Source organism: Rhodamnia argentea, chromosome 6 (genome assembly GCF_020921035.1).
Source record: "Rhodamnia argentea isolate NSW1041297 chromosome 6, ASM2092103v1, whole genome shotgun sequence".
NCBI lineage: Eukaryota > Viridiplantae > Streptophyta > Magnoliopsida > Myrtales > Myrtaceae > Rhodamnia > Rhodamnia argentea.
In genome coordinates this window covers 3,953,067-3,974,075 of record NC_063155.1, presented here as the reverse complement: position 1 = coordinate 3,974,075, position 21,009 = coordinate 3,953,067, and the positions used below count along the sequence as shown (strand labels likewise).

Sequence of the window (21,009 nt, the reverse complement as noted above, 5' to 3'; positions counted from 1 at the left end):
ATATGGCATGGTAAGTATTTTACTTTTGGACCCTTGAGGAGCAAAATTACTTAGGCAGAGAAAAAGTTCCATTTATTTTATCCACATAAACCAGCCAAAATGTCAGAACAAAATGAAGGCACCTCTAGTTTGGAACCTTTAAAGCCTAACAACACATAAGAACTTTGGTAAGAATTCGAAGCTCGAGAAGCATAAGGTTATTCTTATTGCAGTTTGTCAAATCAATAATGGGTGAATATAACCATTGAAAATTCTTCTTTTTCTGGAGAATCTTTTGAGAGGTTTCTACATCTTGTTGATGGTAGAAGCATCTTTTGCTGCAAATGAGATATTATAGTTCTTTCTATATCTCACTTAAAATGTACGTCGACAAACTAAGTTTGGAGCATGTTCAAGAAAAGTGATTCCATAATGTTTAGTGGAATCATGTTACCACCAACTAGTGCTAGAAATCTATAACAATTAACCTCTATAGTAGATGAGGAACACAACATAATTTCAAACTACAAATTTCAGCTCCAGAAAATACCGTGATAGAAATGCCAAATCAAGTCAAGCTATCAGCATTTCTTCGCAGTAAATAAGAGAGAACCATCTTCATTGAAAATGAAGTGCTAATGCAACTGAGTAACAATTCTAAGTTTCCAACCTAACATTCGTAGAACAAGTCAGGAAACTCTATCAGCACATTTTTTTGTTATTTATATGACAAGGAAGGGCCATGTGACTATGGTCCATTGTTATCTTCCTAACTTAGGGATGAATGATAAGAAGGAGCTAGATGAGTAAGCTAGAAGGAATATTTAGAAGTAAGTAAAAACTATGGGGACAAAGAAGGCAAAATTCCAGTACCATGTGATATCCACAGTTGCTACCCATGTTAATAGCCCTGATTACCTGCTAGAGATAAGAGGAATGCATGAGACATAAAAAAAAAAAAAAATCAAGCACAGAAAGAACAACAATAGGGCTCAATCAAACAAAGAGCAATTGCAACTTCCTCATGATGAGAAAACAGTACAACACAAACAGTATAATTTGGTTTAACAAGTAACAATTTCCAATTTCATGAATCATAAAGAGAAACCGATACTGAGTTAGGCTCCATGCTCGTAGTTGACAACTCTACATTAAATTCACAATGAGAATGAGAACTTAAGTATCCATTCTTATAAATAAGAGAATAAATATGTCACAATTATGTTTTCTCACTTGACTCAAAATTTTCAAGTTTTTCTAAGTTCTCAATCGAAAATGGAAGTGGCGCGGATTGTAGCCAATCTTGAGCACATACAAGAGCCTCCACCATGTTTGGGGTCTAGGAGCTACGAAACACATCAAGTAGACGACCTCCTATGCTGAATGCAGCCTTTGATGCTACAGTCAATACGGGCACAACCAAAATATCTCGAGCAATAGAAGAGAGGATAGGATATTTCAAAGAATTTACTTTCCACTAAGTTAAGATATCAAATTCAGAGTTAAAACGTTCACATCCTTGCTCTAAATACTTATCCAATTCATATTGTTCCTCCAAAATCTATTGTCCTGTTTGGCTAAGATACTTTGCAGTCCTAAAGTCCGAACCAACTAGAGGAGATTTTGACACCCTTACTGTCCTTCTATCCTTTAATTTCAAGTTGCTTTGGGGGCATCTACTGGTGCGGTATTGCTCGTACAATGATGTCAAATATGATGTTATTTTATCATGTAAAATTTATGTCTACTTGCTTTCATAAACTTAACTAATCAATCATTTAAGATATTCATATTTATATCGAGGGTCAAGTATGCAAGCAATGAACAAAGTAAGATTGATGTTGTTCAAATTGCCATAATACTTATTGAATTTGGTCTTCATTTTTTTGGCCATGTCATGCATACTTTTGTCCTCTTTCTTACGATATTCATCATTCATCTTGGAAAGCCCATGGACATCATTTGCCAAATCATTATAGGCATATTCCCATTCTTCACTAGTAGGCAACCCTTTCCTCTTGGACAGTTCTTCAACAAATTTGCCGTCTCAACTTTCCAAAAAGAAAAAAGCTTTTTGAAACTTCAAAGCCACTTCTAATATCATATATGTCGAATTCCAACGAGTCTCCACTTCCGAACATACAAGATTGTTGGACTCAATATTCTCTCATTCAATACATGTCTTAAAACAACTCAACCTCACAAGAGAAGACCTCACATAACGTACAATCAAACGTATTCTAACAATGAAGTCATCTATGTCTTTTAACCCTTCTCTCACAATCAAACTCAATATATGAGCACAATATCTCATGTGGAGTAACTCACCTCTCAATACTATAGAGTTATGAGAGTTAAGCCTCCTTTTCAAGTATTAAATTCCTAAACCATGAGGTCGCATTATCCATGGTGATAAAAAAAAAAAAAAAATTCAGTGAATCACCAAACCAATCAAGCATTCTTCAACTGCCTTTCCTATTATCTCAAAAGAATGACTCCGGATTTAACAAAAACTTAAAGATTTTAGTCTGCAGCTTCCAATCAGCATTAATAAAATGAGTAGTGATTCATATTTTGACAAGAGGTCCATGTATCGGTTGTCAAACAAATTTCAAGACATGTGTCGAAAAATATATTCATTAATTTACTTCTTTCCTCCATGTATCAATCATATCAATCACGCCTCAATAAGTTGCGTGAGGGGATTAAGAGCTTTGGCTGGATTCTATTCACAAATCGCCGAAAACCCTCATGTTCTATGAACGTAAGAGGTAATTAAGCAAGAATAGACACGGTTGACAGTTCTTTTCAACTAGCGTCTTGGTCAAATTTCCATGGACCAAAATGAAATACCTACCCCATCAGGTTGACCCGAGGCATATTTTTGCCTTTTCTCGAAGTTCGCATATGGGAATTCCTTACATCTGTCCAAATGATGATGCATCGAGCTAGTCTCTTGAGCACTAGAACAACCAATATGAGTCTTGCAATATAAACATTCAACCTCTTCTTGGCTCTTGTTTGCACATGGAATTCTTTTAAAGTGATCCCACATAGTGGATCTCCTCTTTATACATGTGAGTCTAGAATCCGTCGATGAAGATATCTGACAATCTACAAGTAAAGTGGTACATGTAATAGCCATGAACATGAATTCGAATTGACTAGACTGATTTATATCTGAAATCATGGAAGACACAAACTTTACCTCTAATATGAGAAAAGTACAAAAAAAAAAATCATAAACATTTGTGTTGGCACCAATTCAATTATAAATCTTTGTAGATCTATTCGGTCAATTTTAGCCGAAAATCCCCGACGTGAACGTTGATTGTTTTACGTGGCACGGTCGAGGCCGATGTGAACATTCTTTTAATAATTTTATTAAATATTAAATTTCATTTATTTATTTTTATTTTTTTAATCATTTTTTATTCCTTTCATTTTGGCCGGCGAGGGTCGCGGCCCTCACTAAATTTGTGCAAGGGCCGTCTTGCCCACGACTAACGGGACCACGAGGATAGCAGGCATCCACGTCAATAATTTTTCTGTCAAAATTAACTAAATAGACCGAATTGACACAAATTCAAAAGATTTAGGACTTAATTGGCAAAAAAATTTTGGGACTAAATTGATATAATTATAATAAATTTATGACTTTTTTGATAATTTGCTATATTAAATATAGAATCAAATATGTCATAAATTTATTCTTTTATATTCAAGATATGTGGTTCCCATTTGACATGGGAGACCACAAATTGTGTGTGAAATAATGCATCTTTGCCATTTTATTTTTAATGAAAATGCAAGCTCGCCATTTGTCGATCTTCTTTAGAAATTGAACTCCGTTGTCAGTCCAAGGCTTGTACTGTAGGGTAACGAAGAATAGAGAAAAATTCTGATGAGTGAGGCGCTTATACGTGTCGCATAATCAATGAGCTACCGCAAAAATGAGGTGGCATCTTTTGGGTACCTAATATTATTTCGTCCTACCATGGAGAGAGGAGAGAGGGCAACGAAGAAGAGAAAAATCCTGACAAGTGGGCCCGTTATAGACACATGTCGCACAATCAATGGGCTATCATAAAAATGAGGTGGCACTTTTTAATATCACGAAAAATCTCATATTAGTACACTAATGACAAATTTACTCCAAATTATTTTTTTGACCATTTAAAACCTTAAATTGGTATATCCGTGATAAATTTATTTGAAATTATTTTTTTTGACCATAAAAAAGCCTAAAAATTTATCAATAACTGGTACACTTATGATAAATTTATCCATGTTAATTTTCGTTAAATTTTACCGTCAAATTGCTGAGTTAGATAACACGTGACAATTGATGCATGTATCCGTTCGGGGTTTTTACGCTTTGTTTGTAAAAAATATATCAATTTGAAATTTTTTTTATGTATTAAATTAATAATGGGGGTAAATTTTGCCACAAATATATCAATTTGGAGTAAATTTATCACAGATGTATCAGTTTAGGGTTTTCGATAGTTAAAAAATAATTTCAAAAAAATTTATCACAAATATATCAATTTGGGATTTTACATGGTCAAAAAATAATTTGGAATAAATTTATCATAAGTGTACCAAGTTGAAATTTTTCGTGATAAAAAAATAATTTGAGGTATTTTATTATAGATATATCAGTTTAGGTCATTTCGTTATATTAAATCTATTTGCTCAAAAAAGTGAGGGACACTTGTCACATAATATATGGGCTATTGTAAAAATGAGGTGACACTTTTGGTTACCTAATATTTTCTCCAATTTGTACCTCCAAAAGATCAGACGAGAAAAGCTGCTTGTGGGGACCTAAAGGTCATTTCCTTAAGTGCTTTTTGAACATCTGTTCAAGGCTTTCGGGACCGTTGGATCGATCCCACACTACATCGTCCAAGGGTGGGATGCTCATATCTATTGCATGTCCCCGGGAAGGCATAATCTTTTTGATCAAATCAATAATCATTAATTACCAATGAAAGAATTTCCAATTTTTTTTTAAATAATGGTATAAAGTTTTGATTCAATGTGAAATATAATCCCAGAATATTTAATTTATTTAATGTAATTTTTTAACTTTAACTCTATGTATAATGTTGATTAGGAACTTTTAATTTGTGTAACGTGATACCTTAATATCACAACATTCCAGCTATATTTCAGTCTTCTCTCGTAAACTTTTCTCACTGGGCCTACTATAATGCCGAAGGAGTAATGGCTCGTAAACCAAATTGTCATGGACAAGAAAGTGAACCTGCAAAAGCTAGAAGTAAGAATAGATGAACAAGCAAGTAATTCTGAAGACTAGCCAAAAAAAAGAAAGTAGAATCTCACTTCAACACACTGCAGGCAAAGATAGGACCCGGGCGTGCATCGACTGCAGTCGAGCAAATTGTGCGTCGAGCAAAAGAGAGAAAGGGACCGAGCTCAGCCTCGCACGATCGAAGCAATCAAAGCATGAGCGAGATCTAGAGAGAGAACGAAGGCATGAATGAACTGAATCGAGCGACCAAACTTGAATCGATTGAAAGGGACCCCAGGTCCGAAGTCTCGATTCAATCAAAGAGAGAGTGTGTGTGATAGTGAGTGATGGATCTGGTGCCCATTCGCTCCGTTTGTTGTATTGTATAATGCTAATGCCACATTGACTTCAGTTGATCGAGGAAATAGGATAAACAGGCAGTACGGACCAAACGGAAGGTATTTTTCCCCATACCAAATCTCATCAAATTTGTCTACCCAAGTGAAACATTGTCATAAAAATTCTTTGCTGCATTGATTGACCACGCTGCTTCAAAAATTGTATGACTCAATTCTTTGATCTCTCAATTGAATTGTCATGCAGGAAAAACAAATCTGTCCATGGAAATCCAATCAATTGCAAGTCTCGACTCTTCACCAAGAACCAAAAACCAAGACATCCTCTTTTTGTATACCTCTGAGTAGAAGAGGCTATGGTAACACTAAAACACACGATTAGAGGCTCAGAGACGTTATCTGTAATCCTCGGGCAGGTGATATCCTGTCATGACTATATTGTCAGCAAACATCTTGCCGGTCTTGGGCATGACGTGCCAATGCAATGTCAAGTTGAATTCTTTGCCCCGTAAATTGCTTCCCTGAAAATGGAGGAAAGGAAACAATTACGTGCGATGATGAAAACCAGAAGCCCTAGTTCAGTATTGGCCATGGCCATGGCCATTAACAGGGAAGACAAGGCAAAACAGAGAAGAGTAATGAGTTCACCTGATCTGTAAGTCGGTACTTGTTGGTTGTGTGAATAGAGAACTTCGCATGTTCTTTAGATGGTATGATTGCATCCCAAAGTGAGATCTGTTAAGCAGTAAAAGAAGCAACATTTACTTTGATTCCTCAAAAAACGCAAGCTCAGTGAAGCCAAAACATCGATAAATCATCTAGATTAGACAGTATTTTCAACCTAATAAGCATCATATGTGAGAAAGATAACCTTTCTAAAGTCAGAAAAGTCTTGCATCGCAGGTTAAGATCAGTAACGGAGAGTGACCAACGAGAAAGTTGGATTTCTTGACAGAAAAAGGCATCATCATCTCCCAACATGTTTCAGTACCAGATTGCAGAACCATTGACACTAGGACACCTAAACAGCCTGTACACTCAGGTTATTTAATAGCTGTCCCAACCACAAAGCCACAAAAACACCATCCATCTGATGCACTGACAACAATTTCCTGAGATTTAACCTATCGAGTCCAGCAATCAAGATCTCTATCATGTTTGACCGTTGGAATAACTTCCTCTAGATCTCCTCTTCTTTGAAATGATGGGCAGCATAAGGAGGTCGGGAAAGAGATGACGTAAGCATGACCAGTACTTTGAGGTATCAAGACTAGTCTAATCAAGCCGAACCTCAACTTTTAATAAATTGTTTCATCCTACATCTGCAGAGTTCTACCAAATTACCTACAATAAAAAACTCGAATTACAATACCCATAATGAAGTGGTAATGTACTCTTATCTCCTATCGGCCACTAGGATATCCAGATGATGCAGTCTATGACAACCAGTTGTCTTTAAGAGGATGAAAATGAACTGCAAAATCACCACCACACACTGATGCCATAGCAGGAAAATTATCCCTAGTAGGAGCATTTTAAAGCCCATATCTTGCACATTCATCCCATGAAAGAGGCATGAGAGCGAAGATCCGTATTTTTCCACCACAAAGAATACAATGTGCAGTGCGAGTGCCAACACCAAGAATACATGTGAACATTGGGAAAATTACTGAATGTATAATATCAAGCCTACCTGATTTAGAGCATTTTGAGTTGTTTCATACTCAGCTGCTAGGAAGACAAATACCTGCAAGTTTTTCCACAAACAGTTTAAAACAATAGTAAAAAATGACTTGATGGCCTAGACTAAGAGAGTTTCAGTTTTCCATTTCTTGGCCCAACTAGATGGAACAAGCAATCATCCACAATTATCTAACTGACAAATAATTTGAGAATCATCAATAGAGCAAGGTTGTCAGGATTGGGATCCTAGGGAGGATTGTAGGGAGGCTGTTAAGGATTGGATCATATAAAAAATAATCCCTAAATTTTGAAATTTCAACGTTGTTTTGCTCAAATAATGCATATTCATGATTTAGGAAGAGGTCAGAGGCTATATACATGCATTCCCAGTAAAATGAAAGTTTCCTTGATGTACCAAGGCGAGTCAACCCATTTACAAACCGGAGTTTATAACACAAAAAAGGAGCCAATTTCCAAAGAGGGGCCAACCCAACTCCGTAAGAGAGGATGACCAAAAAAAAAAAAAAAAAAGATACTGAATTAGTCATAATTCTCAGCACGTTCCATATAATGCTCCTCATATAAAGCATCAAAATCTAAAAAGCAAGTATACGAGAAGCTTAATGTTGTAATGATGCCTATTCCACAGCAAAGACGTAACAACCAGAAGCTAACTCACACACTAACACTGTTACACCACAAAAAGATAACAATGACCACTCAACTGCATTGCAGTTTCAAAACGCAAAAGGTAAAATCCTGAAAGTTGTCAAAAGATCCTGCAGTTGTCTACTCTAAAAGGAGGTCAAAATATTTCCTCTTCTCTGCGAAAACACAATGTCATCTGCACAAACACAAAGCAAGTAAAGGCTTCAGTTACTTTAACCTGTTTTGTGTTCCACGTAAATGCCGACTGCAAGTCAGCTGAGATGTTCAACGTCAAGCTAACCTGCAGGATCCAAAAGAAAGGTACTGACTCAAAAAGAGAGAATGAAGAAAACTACAGACATAACAATTGAAATGCCCTTCTGAAAAGCAGATTAAAACAAAACACGTTTTCTCATTGTACATTTTATAAACTGCATTGCATTATACTGGACGAAGTCAGCACCAACTATAGCTTTAAGCAACAGAACATACACTCGCACACTGAAATTCCAATAAGCAACACAAACAGGCACTGAAAATCGTCTTTTCATTTAATTATACGTGATTAGAGAGGAACTAACAATTACCAAGTCCCTGACAAAATTCGCACTCTTAGGGTTTGGTAAATTGGCCAGAACCATCCTTAACAACCCCGAAAGCTGATACCCCGCATTCCAACAAGACAAACCCAAGAACAAAGATCAACCAAGGGGTCGAAAAAAGGGTGAAAGTTAGAAAATTTTACCTCATCGTTCCCATTACGTTGCTTCTGAAACCAATTCACATTGAGGACCTAAACAGAGAAAAAACCACCATACTGAACCGCCCAATTTCAAAAATCAAGCAAAGGAAAATGAAAATCAGGGCAAGTGTGCGGTAGCCATGGTACCTGAACTTGGGCCGAAGGAGAGGGAAGGTTGAAATTGTCAGAGAAAGAAGCCATGGCACACATCAATGCCAAGATTGTGACTCCCAGAGTCAACAGAGCGTTCGCTCTGTACCCAAATGTGTGCATCCTCTCTATCTCTCTCGCGATCTGTCGGAGTCCTGATCGAAAGATTTTTGAGCGAGCGAGCTCAGGTTCACTCCGAGGAGGAAAGCCCGAGGCAATGAAGAAACGTTACATAGTGCGAATCGAGGATCAGAATGTAAAATACCACAAGCGATAATGGCAAGTTGACTAAAGAGACCTCCGTTTTCTCTCTCGTGGGCTGCTCCATCTAGGGTGATCGGTTCTCTAGCCAGCCAAATCCATCGTAAAACCCAAAGCTGTATAGAAAGAGTCGAGAACTGGACCAAATCAAACCGAGTTGAACCAGTCTCATCTAGAGTTTTGGCAATGTTCTTCTTTTTACTCTTTAAAAGGAAAAATGTTAAAAATACATATATCAATTTGATTTGATCTATTTAGCAGGTTCGATTCCACACCCGATACTAGAAATTGATTATTCTCGATTCTCATGAGAATCTCTCATAATTGGCTGATTCAATCCGTTCCGATTTTTGGGTCGATTTGGTTATTATTCACACTCCTATATCCATTTGCTTTGTCCGTTTATTTGCACTTTGCTTTTGGAATGCAAAATCATCAATAACTGTTTTTTTTTAAATAGGTATTTGACAATATTTTCAATAATTGACATGTAGACAAGAAAGCTATTCATGAAAAAAAAAATCTATTCATGAAATACTATCATAATGTGTCAAATCACAACTCATAGTGATAGATTTGCAATACCATTTCAAAATCTATGATTAACCGTCACTTCTCAAGATCCATAACTTGGGACACCCAATCATCACAACAGTTGATAGCCTTGATCGATAGCCAACAAGGACCGCCTATCGGCAAATGTGGTAGAAATGATTACGCACCTATTGCGGTCGTGACTAGCTACTAGTTTGTAGTGGTGGCTAGTCCTCGATTTGTAGTTAGAGAGTGGAGGCACTTGGTAATTAAGGGGGGCAATATAGACAATTGTTATAAGGAAAAATTTCAATTAAGGATCCGAAATATTATCATTTTTTCAAATAAGGGTTTGAAGTGTCCTTTATTTTAAAGAAGGGTCCGATCAAGGACATTTTCAACACCAACTCTCTCTCTCTCTCTCTCTCACGTGTAACCCGAATTATGAGTGGCACGTAAAAGCCGACTAATGGAGGGTGGGCCCACATATGCAGACAACACTGGCTCCAATACCATGTTAGAAAGTCCAACCTAAAAACTTAAGCTTATAGGTGAAGGAAGACCATATTAATATAAAGAGTATATAAGACTAATTGCAAGGCGATGTGGGACGACAACAACAACTTCAACACCAATACAAGGTAGTCTCAACTATCCCAATACAAGCATATCAATACTCAAGAAATCTTGTGTCTAGAAGAGTCATACGAGCAATAACAGGAATACCTTTTCAACCATGGAAGGATTAAGCAAGTTAGATTACACCATAGTACGGATGAGTGTATCCTTGCCGAGTCCATTGTCGAAGAAATTTATAAGGAATTTGAGTTGCAAACTGTTCTTGCTAAGTAGTAGGAATAGGATGCTAGTCAAACCAGGTGGATTGTACATATTTCTTCACCTCTTTTGGAGTGTAACGGATCGGTTGTTTGATAGAGCGGATGGGAGAGACGGAAGATGTGTGCTTAGCAAAAGCAACATAAGAATTTACAAGAGAAAGGGGAGTAGGGGAGATATTTTCAGCTTCATTAAGGTAGGATACTCTCATAAAGCTAATTGATCTTGGAGGCATCAAATTTATAAAAAGAAGTAGATTGAGTTAAGGTAACTAGTACATCTTTAACAATAGGAGTGTTTTCGGAGATTTGTATTTCAGGCATGGGTGCGACTGTCTCCTCCACCAGGAAGGATATGTCAACTAAGATAAAACAATACTCTTAACTCAACTATTTCATTTTTTGACCCGAAAGAAAAGAAATCTTTCATTTATGCTCAATGAGGGACTTCTTTCACACCTATCTCAATATACCCTTGTACATTTCTCCAGAAGCTTCACTAATAGCAATAGGTATTAAATGGTATATTTGATAATTAAAGTGAAGATGAAGAAAGTATAGAAATATAATTGTACTTATAGGTGTAAGCCCACTCAATCAATACAAAATAGGTATAATTCCCCCAAAAATTCTCAACTTTATATCCAGTCTCAAATCTATCCCGAATTTTTTTGTCTAAAAAAAACCCCAACTTTCGGTCTAGTCTCAAATTTGTCCCAAATTATTTTGTCTAAAAAAAACCCAAACTTTAGGTGCAGTCTCAAATTTGCCCCGAACTTTTTATTGTCTTAGAAAAAATCCCAAACTTTAGGTCCAATCCCAAATCCTTCCCCCTCTGGTTCTTCCTCTATTTTTACCTACTAATGGAGTATGTGTGTGTGTGTGTGTGTGTATTCATCAGATTCTTTTTTATGGATGTTCTCACTCAGAGTTAAATCTTGAATCCCGTCAAACATCAAACTTGTTGACCCAAAGGAAGTACTAATAGTAGTATTCCAATTATCATGTAATGAGGATAATATAATCAAATCACATGCCTTATCTTTAAAGTCGATATCAATTGAATTCAATTGACTAATAATCACATTGAATTCATTGATATGATTAGCAATTGACGCACCTTCGATCATCTTCAAATTAAACAGCCGTAGCATCAAATAGAGCTTGTTGATCGCATAGGGCTTTTCGTACATATTTGATAGGGATTTCCTCAAACTCGCAGTGATTTTCTCTTAGCCAACGTTAGTTGAATAACACCCATTGCTCGTCCATCCAGCAATTCTCGCTCGGCTTGCTTCATCGACTCTGGTTTCTCTCCAAACAAAGGTAAGTGCGGTTTCATATGATATTGATAATCCTCAATCTGCATCTTCTAGAAAACAAAATCCTTCCCATCAAATCTGTTGATTTTCACTTTACCTTCTTTTGTCACCATCGATTGGCTTCAACTCAAGCAAACCTAGCTCTGATACCAATTGTTGCACAAAGCAAGCGATCGAACAATAAAATAGATAGAACAAGAAAATAAATCGAACACTAGATTTACATGGTTTGGTCGTAGAGACCTATGTCTACGGAGAAAAAAGCAACGAATTTCACTATAGATCAAGCGATACAAAGTAGATTACAAACCTCGCTCGAATAACTCAAACACTCTCAATTTTTCTCAACCCCCAATTACTTCAAATAACCCACAAGTGTTTAGCTCCGCAATTTCTCAAGAAAAAATCTCTCAATCTCAAGAAGAAATTCACAAATCTTACTCACAAGATTTAATTAGCTTCAAACACTAGGAATGTAATTCACTAGCAGAAGCTCCTATACTCTTCGTAAAAAAATACCCACTTCTTATTTATAGGCAAGGGTTGGATCCAAAATAGGAAACTTTCTCCAACTAGGAACCATACATTAGAAAACCTATTTAAAATAGGAAACTTACTTGAATTAGAAAATTTTTCTTTTCGAGCTCAAATTCTAGACATATTTTCAATAAGGCGATTTTAATCATATGAAGGTGAAAATAGCTCCACCCCAAGGTATATTATATATTTGTTTCACCGAAATTTCTCTACAACAAAACATCTTTCATCGAAATTCGTTTTTCAGCTTTTAAATGTGATAAGAGGTCCCGCGATAATCTTGGACAGAAGAGATCCTAAGAATAAAAAAATCAACATGTGAAGTTTGCAAAGATTCCAATAGAATTACACAAATATTATCTCGTCTAGAGTTTGACTCGATGGAGAGATTTCACAAGTACAGCTCGAAGGTAATCAACACAGATGAAAAACTGAAAGAAATTACCACTACAAAAAAACACGTATTTAGCCACGAAAAATTTGCGACGAAAAAAATTCGTCGCTAATTTCCAACGAAAATAGCGACAAAATCAAGATTCGTCGCTATTTGCAACGAAATAAGCGACGAAAAAATTCGTCGCTCATTAGTGACGAATATAGCGACGAAAAATAATTGGTCGCAAATTTGCGACGAAAATGCCCACGAAAAATATTTCGTGGCTAATTAGCGACGAAAATAGCCACGAAATATTTTTCGTGGCTAATTAGCGACGAAAATAGCCACGAAATATTTTTCGTGGCTAATTAGCAACGAAAATAGCCACGAAAAAAATTTCGTCGCTAATTAGCGACGAAAATGGCCAGGAAATGATTATTCGTCGCTATATCGTTTGCGACGAATATGGTCTTCGTCGCCAATTAGCGACCAACGTCTTTCTTCGTCACAAATTCTTTTATTAAAAGTTATCGATGAAAATCGATATTTGTCGCTCATTAGCGACGAAAATAAATATTTGTCGCTAATTAGCGACGAACGTTTATTTTTGTCACAAAATTAGCACTATAAATAAAAATAACAAAGAAAATATTAAAATTAGTGACGAAATGTATTATTCGTCGCTAATATGATGGAAATAAAAAAAAAAGAAAATGTTCAATTTAGTAACGAATTAGCTTTTTCGTCGCTACCGTAGCAACAAAATTTGTTTTTTGTCTCAATACTATGAAAATAAAGATAAAAACAAAAATAAAAAAAATTAGCGACGAGCAATGTTTTTTCATTGCTAATTAGCGACGAATACCTATTTCGTCACTAATTAGCGGCGAACCACATTTTTCGTCGCAAATTCTCTTCTTAAAACTTAGCAACGAAAATTTCCGTTCGTCGCTAATTAACGACGAAATTCATTTTTTGTCGCTAAAATGCTATAAATTTAAAAAAATTAAAATTAAAATATTCAAATTAGCGACGATTTTTTTTTTGCGTCGCTGATTAGCGACGAATTAGCTTTTTCGTCGCTAAAAAAAATGAAAGATGAAGGAAAAAGATAAAAGGCCCCACGGGAGCCTGCAAGGGTGGCTCTACAGCGACTCTCTCTGCCAGACTCCTCTCCCTTCCCCCTCCTCCTCTTCCTCCTCCTCCTCCGGCTCGGATCCCGACTCCCTCAGGCGGGACGACTTCGCCCTCCAGCTGCCGGAGCTGAAGAACCTGCTCCGGGTGCTCAAGGACAAGAGGGAGCGCTCCTGCGGCTACGGCGGCGAGAAATGCGGGCCGGGGAACGTTCACTTGGTGGTGAACCGTCCATCTTTCTCCCTCAAGGTGAAATCGAACCCCCCTCCCTCTCTCTCTCTCCGTCACACTTCTAGGCTCGGCTGATCAGCACCTGGTTTGGCTGACCTCCACGAAAAACCACGTGAAACTGTGACCTTCCTTCATTTCCCCTACAGCCCCGAATTGAAAATTCCTGCAATTTCTCCTTCGTTTGCCAGAAACCCTAAGTGGGTCTTTGTCGCTGCTAGCGATCTTTGCCCAAATTGTCGAGCTTGTAACAGTAAGCTCAAATGGTTTGGAATCTTTTTCGGTGCATCGTTTGGATCTTTATATCTTGTTTCGGGATCTCCGTTTGTTCGCGCTCTTGCGTCACTCCTCGCAGATTTCGGTGAATGAGGGGTATCAGTGATTCGATTGATAGCTGGAATCGTGGTGGGACGGAATGGAGAATTATGTCCGCTGTGTAGTTTGGGATGATTGGCCAGGCTTGGTTTTTCTTAGCTTTTGTTGAGTTGGGATAAGTGTTGGCTAATTGCTCCCGTCTGTTCAGTTTTAGTGGCTTGATTAGCCTTTTAAACTATTCTGTTTTATCTTCTCCAAATTACCTATTGGGTTTGGTTTTAGGGGTCTGCATTGGTGGTTGTTGCTCTTTGGAACCAGTAAAACCTTCTTGGGTTGCTTTTTTCCCCCCTAATTAATGTTAAATCCTAATTGCAGTCATGGGTAATCTGAAGAACATCAAAGGGTTTGTCATTGATTGTACCCTCAATGGTTCTCAATGCTCTTATATATTAAAGACAAATAAGTAGTTTGGCTCTGGCATAATTAGCTTGGTGGTTTTCTTCTTTGATGTTATGTGATATGAAGCATTGTAAAAATGTTATCCATAAGTATTTTCTTCTTTCTTCTGACTCCCAGTTGTGCAGCGTTGCTTGCTGCATGCGATAGTGACATATTCTATGCTGCACTCTCATATTCTTCCAAGTTTCCATGGAAAGCTCTAAGACTGGTGAAATGGACAAGGAGTCAGCTGAAGCATCCATTCCCGCAGCAGCAAATCATGTGGAACCTCCTCCTGCCACTGATCCCGCACTGGATAGTTCTGCCAGAGATGGGTCATCACCTCGGCTTTCTGCTGCTGGCATTTCTTCTTGGGCTAAAAATTTGAGGATTCCTCTGTCTCTATCAACTGCACAAGATGACTCTGCCAGTAGCAATGGTGGTAAATCCACTTTTGCACGATTCACTAGTGGTTTGGGGTTGCGATTGTCTCCAATTTTGAAAATTTGATTATGTTTTTTTTTTCACAGTTCTCCTTTTCAATGAAATTAGTGAAGCCTTTAATATTTAAGAAATAAATTTCATCAAAGCTTTAGAAAGACCGTCTCCATCAATATATTATCTCATATGAATGTTAATCCAAGAGTTAATTTATTGGCCTTGTATTCTTTTTAATTCTTTTCAGGTTAAGCTTTTACTTGTGTCAATAAATGAAATGAAAAGATAATAGAAAAGCAGGGAAAGTGGGCAACATCTGTAATGCTTTGTGAAGCTTACGAAGTTTTGCTTTCACATGAAGTTTTGTCTTGATTAAGCATTACCAGCCTTGATTGTAGCTGTGTGGTTGAGTGTTTTTGGCTTTTAATAGAAATAAAATGTGAACGAGCTTGACAATGTTTTTTATCTTTAGGAAGGAGGATTTGATTTGGATATGACATATATCACTGAGAACATCATTGCTGTGGGTTTCTCTGCTGGGGATATGAGCTCTGGTTTCTTTGGATATGTAGCGGTAATTGAACTATTTCCAGTAGAATAAATGAGTACTCTTATATCAAGTTGGTTATTTTTTAAGTAGTTACACGTGTGTGCAGAGGTTCTATCGCAATCATATGGAAGAAGTGATTAAATTTTTTGAAACCCATCACAAGGTAGGTAATTTATCAAAAGTTTATCTGACGGTCGTATCAGAGGCAAATCATGTTCTTAGGTTTATGTTATTTCAGTTTTCAATTATATCAGGCATTTTTTTCAGTCATGGTGTAAAATATGCATCGTTGTCTCTAATTTGGAGGAGTTGGACTTCTTAACTCTTTGCTGAGATGGTGTGCATTTATTGTATTGGAGAATGCTGGTAGACTACCAAATCGGGAATGGAGAGTAGATTCTTTCATGCTTTCAGAACAGGACTGTTTTTGGCTTTACGACTGTAAGATTGGGTATATTTATAGGCAAGAGTAGCATATCTGAAAGCATCCACGATTTTAGCCATCTATTATGTCTTGTGGAGAATTATTATTTCTCTAGATGTCTTTTAAACATTAGATATATCTTCTCTTATCATTCATCTCAAAGAAACTCGTTGTAAGACCAGTTAGAGGAGAAGCTGCTGAGCTATGTCTTGCGATCACAATGACAATTAGCCAAATACACTGCTCCCCAGTAGTTGTGATTTTGAAAGTGAATTACTTATATGATAGCAGTGAATAATCATTGAATTTTGATGCATATGTTGTCTACTGATGTTCTAGGTCAAGACTAAATGTGTCTGATTTAATCATGTATTTGTCTTTTAGTTGCGCAGAGACATAGTAGAATGTCCTGAAGTAACTACATGCAATTGGCATAGAAATTGCGAAAGTCAGTTGTGAGACCAGTTTTAGTCTATTGCTTGAGCTGACCCACATTGTGCTCATATTCAGTACAGTTACAATAAGAGAATAGTTATCATTTTTGTTGCAATCCTTTTATGCGACATGGAGTTTTGCTGACAATGTTCATGTGTGGATGCAGAGCTAATAAATATTGGGCAGAAGCAAGGTGCTATGCAAGAACTTCACGATCTCATTACCTCGAAGAGATCCCGAGCATGGCAAAATACCCTTGAGAGGATTATGTTCAAATACATTGAGCTATGTGTTGATATGCGGAGGGGGAGATTTGCCAAGGATGGTCTGATTCAGTATGGCATTATATGTCAACAAGTGAATGTCACATCTATGGAGGAGCTACTGTAATATGAGGAACTAATTATGTGTAGATTCCCTAAAGAAAAATATTTATGTCATTCTTGTGAAAAATGTAGATGGATGTATCTCATTTTCATATTATTATAAAATTTTGATATTATTAAGTGCTTAATCAATGTTAAATATAAATTGTAGAAATTAATTTTACTTTTAATTAAATTTAAGATCGAAAAGTAAAAGAAATGATTTTATCATGAAAAAAATAAAATTTCGTCGCTAAATTTGTCCCTAAACAATATTCATTGGAGAGTTCGTTGTTAAAGAATTAATAAAAATTCGTTGCTAATTTTGTCGCTAAATTATTTTAAATTTCATCACTAAATATTTTTCGTGGCTATTTTCGTTGCAAATGACGATGCTAAACTTTCAAATTCGTAATCGGCGATGACTTTTGCCACGAATTCGGGCAAATTAGCGGCGAATTTTGCCACGATTATGTTCGTGGCAAATTAGCGACGAATCATATTTTCGTGGCTAAATTTGATCAAATTTAGCTACGAAATCACAATTTCGTAGCTAATTTTGCCACAAAAAATTTGGCAAAATTCGTTGCTAATTGGGTTTTGTGACTAATTTTGCCACGAAAATAAATTCGTGGCTAATCTGGCGACGCAAAATTTAGTGACGAAACATTATTTTTTCGTCGCTAAATTTAGGGACGAACAGAAAATTCGTCACTAAATTCGTCGCTAAATTTAGTGACGACATTTATTTTTGTGGCTAATTAGCGATGAATAAGTTTCGTCGCTAATTTGCCACGAAAAGTAATTCGTGGCAAAATTCGTGGCTAATTTGCGACGAAACATATTCGTCGCTAATTAGCCACGGATAAGTAGTCGTCGCAAAATTCGTTGCTAATTAGCGACTAACTTTAGTTTTTCGTCGCGAAATTTTGCGACGCCGAATTAGCGACGAATATTTTTCCGTTGCTAATTTTCGTCGCAAATTAGTTTAGCGACGAATTTTGGTCAATTTTTCGTAGCAAAATCCGTGGCTAAATCATTGTTTTTTTGTAGTGTACACAGATGTAGACCAAACCAAAGTTTGACTTGATGGGTTGGCTTAGCCAGCACAATTTCTCCCAAGAACAATGAACCAATGCACCTAAAACAATATCAAAGTTTGACTCGATGTCTAAGCCTTGAACACGCTTCGATAATACTCTAGAGTTTAACTCGATGGCGTAATATTTGGGATAAAGACAAATGCTAGAGTTTGACTCGACGACGAGAATTTGAAAGGTACAACCCAGGAAAATAAAATGTAGTGCGATAAGTAAAGATAATGTAAATTTGATGATTTGTTCCGGGGCTTTCTCTGTGGTAGCCTTGTGGTATTTATAATGGTTAGAGTGGTAATTGCTCTTCAGCGGTTTGTAGTTTTAGTGCACCAACAATTGCTGCGTTCCTTGGTCTTTTCAAATCTTTTTGATGTTGGCGCCTCTATTTAATCTTCATTAGTGTCAGCTACACCCACGTTTTCCACTTCTTTGGTTATTGAAGCTGAAAAATCCCAGTAACTGTGGATAAGGCATCCACTGACCTTCTTTCAATCGTGCAGGTTATGTCCATGTCCTCCGTATTCCGCGGATTCTTTGACATGTTCTCAGGCACTTATTTTAACTCCATTCGCTTCAAAACCGTCCTCCCGCCAAAGAATTCGAGAGGATAACTTTCGCATTCCTTGGCGCTTCCTTGAAAGATTTTTGAACCTTGGTGGAATTGCTTCTTGTTGGCGCCCAAGTTATTAGCTAGTTTAATGACCACATCAATCGATGCTTATTAGCATCATCACGTGCTCTGCATGTGCCTTCTTCATTCTCTATCGAAATGCCTACTGTTCACGTGTTTATCACGTGTGTCGACTTTTCACATATCCTGCTCAAGTGTTGACTCTTCACGTGCTTTGCACATGTGTTGATTTCTCACGTCATCTACGTGAGTATAGATCTCTCATGTGTGCAGCACGAGCGAATTATTTTGAGTGCCAACAATATTATAAAAGAGCAACCAGGATTCAGCCCACTTGCCTCGTTCGACTATCAAAAAATTTGTCCATTTGCCTAAACTAAAAAAAGGTAATTAGTACTCTACTTACTTTTTGTACAAATGCACATGATCCAATTGCATCAATTGAATGAGATTGAAACTCAAAGGTACTTGCACATTGGAATGATATATACAACCATAGTAGACAAATATAGTCTCGTGATTCGTTTCTTTATTCGTTTCCCCACTTCAAAAAAGCCATCGTGCTTTGTGAAGTGTGAAGTCCTTGATGCAGCTGGAGAGTCAACAGTCAACGCTTTCTTCTCTATATAATCTCCCTCACAACCTTCAAATATTGTATCGTCCTAAAAGAACGAAATGCCCAATCTTCTCCTCCTTCCGTCCCTTCTTGTTTTGACATTATCTTTAGAGGTTTTAGCTCCACCTCCTTATCACACTCTTGTAGCTCCCATCCTCAAACACACTAACGCAAACACTTCTCTCTACAGCATCACCTTGAACTATCACGAACATTACGTCATCGACGTCGATGCTCCTTTCAACTGGTACCGGTGCCAATTGCGTCACCCTCCTGTTGGTTGTAATGCACCCGAGTGCGCCGTTGCTCGGAGTTACCTCTCTCCCTCGTGTCCCATCTCCAACAACACGTACAAATACGGCCAGTGTTATTGCAACGACACGCCGGTGAACCCGGTCACTGGGTCTTGCGCCCTGTCTCAGTCAACCTACAACGATCTCATCATATACTGGACGAATGGAAGATTTCGCATAACAGCTATAATCTTCAGTCACTCGTATGTATCGTGTGCTCCAACGTCTCTTCTACAATCTCTCCCTAAAGAAGCGATCGGCGTGGGTGCCTTGTCATGGTCTTCTCTCGCTCTGTTGTCCCTGTTCACCTATAATGCTGGCCTTGAGGTCGCAAGGAAATTCGCTCTTTGCCTCCCTAGCTCTAGCCGTGCTCGTGGCACGATATTCATCGGTGATGGTCCATACTATCTTCTTCCTCCGACGAACGCTGCAAGTGTATTGTCCTACACTCCTTTGCGTGGAGATTCCATATCGCTGGGATATTTTATCAACCTCACTGGTATAACAATCAATGGAAATGCGATAAACGTCCCTTGGGATGCCTTTGATTTTAACGTCAATGGAAGCGCGAGGCTTAGTTCCATAGTACCTTACACTACTCTTAGGAGCAACATTTACGATGCATTTCTTAAGGAGTTTACGAAGGCTGTCAGAGGCATCGCTCAAGTGATGAATGTCGATCCGTTTAGCTTGTGCTTCAATACGAGCACCATTGGATTGAGCCGGCAAGGGCTACGCGTGCCTCAAATTGATTTGATTCTAGGAAATGGAGAGAAATGGACGATCTACGGATCGAATTCAATAAAGCAAGTCGATAACGATGTGGGGTGCCTGGCGTTTGGTGACGGAGGGAAGACAGTGAAGCAAGCAGTCGTGGTCGGGACGTATCAAATGGAAAATAATTTCTTGCTATTTGATTTGGATCAATCAAGATTAGGGTTCAGCTCTTCCTTGTTGCCTTACGGAACTACATGCGGTGGCTTCAATTTTACGGTTGGAGGCATTGTTTGAGATCTTAATCTAATTTGTGATGCATGTTTACTCCTCTGGACAACAAATAGAGGTGTCTCTCATCTCTTCTTGTTTTTTTTTTTTTTGGTCTGGTCTGTAACAACAAACAAAGTTCGATATGCAGACTTATTTGCATGAAATAAAGCATTTCGAAAACAAATCTCCACGTCCACATCCTGGATTATCGTCTATATGTTAAGATTCGTTCATGACTGTAATTAGCAGAAAAAAAGAGTAGGTCTGCATTCATGTCCATTAGGCAAAGTTCAACGTTGGTATGAAATGAACAAGGAGGAAATCAAACCGTAATGCAATTTAGATTTGATGTATTGGTTCAATTGACATAGGTT

The 21,009-nt window shown here is 37.5% G+C and overlaps 2 protein-coding genes and 1 long non-coding RNA gene across 5 annotated transcripts; 2 read left to right on the top strand and 1 right to left on the bottom strand.

The window, feature by feature from the left end:
* Nucleotides 1–5,748: 5,748 nt before the first annotated feature.
* On the bottom strand, nucleotides 5,749–19,678 carry LOC115744836 (signal peptidase complex subunit 3B-like). Of its 3 annotated transcripts, XM_048280939.1 has the most exons (8): nucleotides 19,673–19,678; nucleotides 10,022–10,038; nucleotides 8,816–8,957; nucleotides 8,672–8,719; nucleotides 8,165–8,227; nucleotides 7,289–7,342; nucleotides 6,244–6,330; nucleotides 5,749–6,116 (listed from the first exon to the last, which is right to left on the bottom strand). In XM_048280939.1, the coding sequence occupies exons 3-8, from the start codon at nucleotides 8,939–8,941 to the stop codon at nucleotides 5,991–5,993; spliced, it is 504 nt and encodes a 167-aa protein (XP_048136896.1). In that variant the 5' UTR covers nucleotides 8,942–8,957; nucleotides 10,022–10,038; nucleotides 19,673–19,678; the 3' UTR covers nucleotides 5,749–5,990. The 3 variants fall into 3 exon arrangements, with proteins under 3 accessions (XP_048136896.1, XP_030536086.1, XP_030536083.1); XM_030680226.2 differs by lacking the exon at nucleotides 19,673–19,678 and having other exon boundaries at nucleotides 8,816–8,954; nucleotides 10,021–10,038; XM_030680223.2 differs by lacking the exons at nucleotides 10,022–10,038; nucleotides 19,673–19,678 and having other exon boundaries at nucleotides 8,816–9,102.
* On the top strand, nucleotides 15,664–16,200 carry LOC115744837. The gene is made up of 2 exons (XR_004015858.2): nucleotides 15,664–15,811; nucleotides 15,894–16,200. It is a non-coding gene; the product is annotated as an uncharacterized LOC115744837 (long non-coding RNA).
* LOC115744850 (chitinase CLP-like) lies at nucleotides 19,415–20,659 on the top strand. The gene has a single exon (XM_030680240.1). It carries the CDS (start codon nucleotides 19,415–19,417, stop codon nucleotides 20,657–20,659), a length of 1,245 nt encoding a protein of 414 aa, XP_030536100.1.
* Nucleotides 20,660–21,009: the final 350 nt, after the last annotated feature.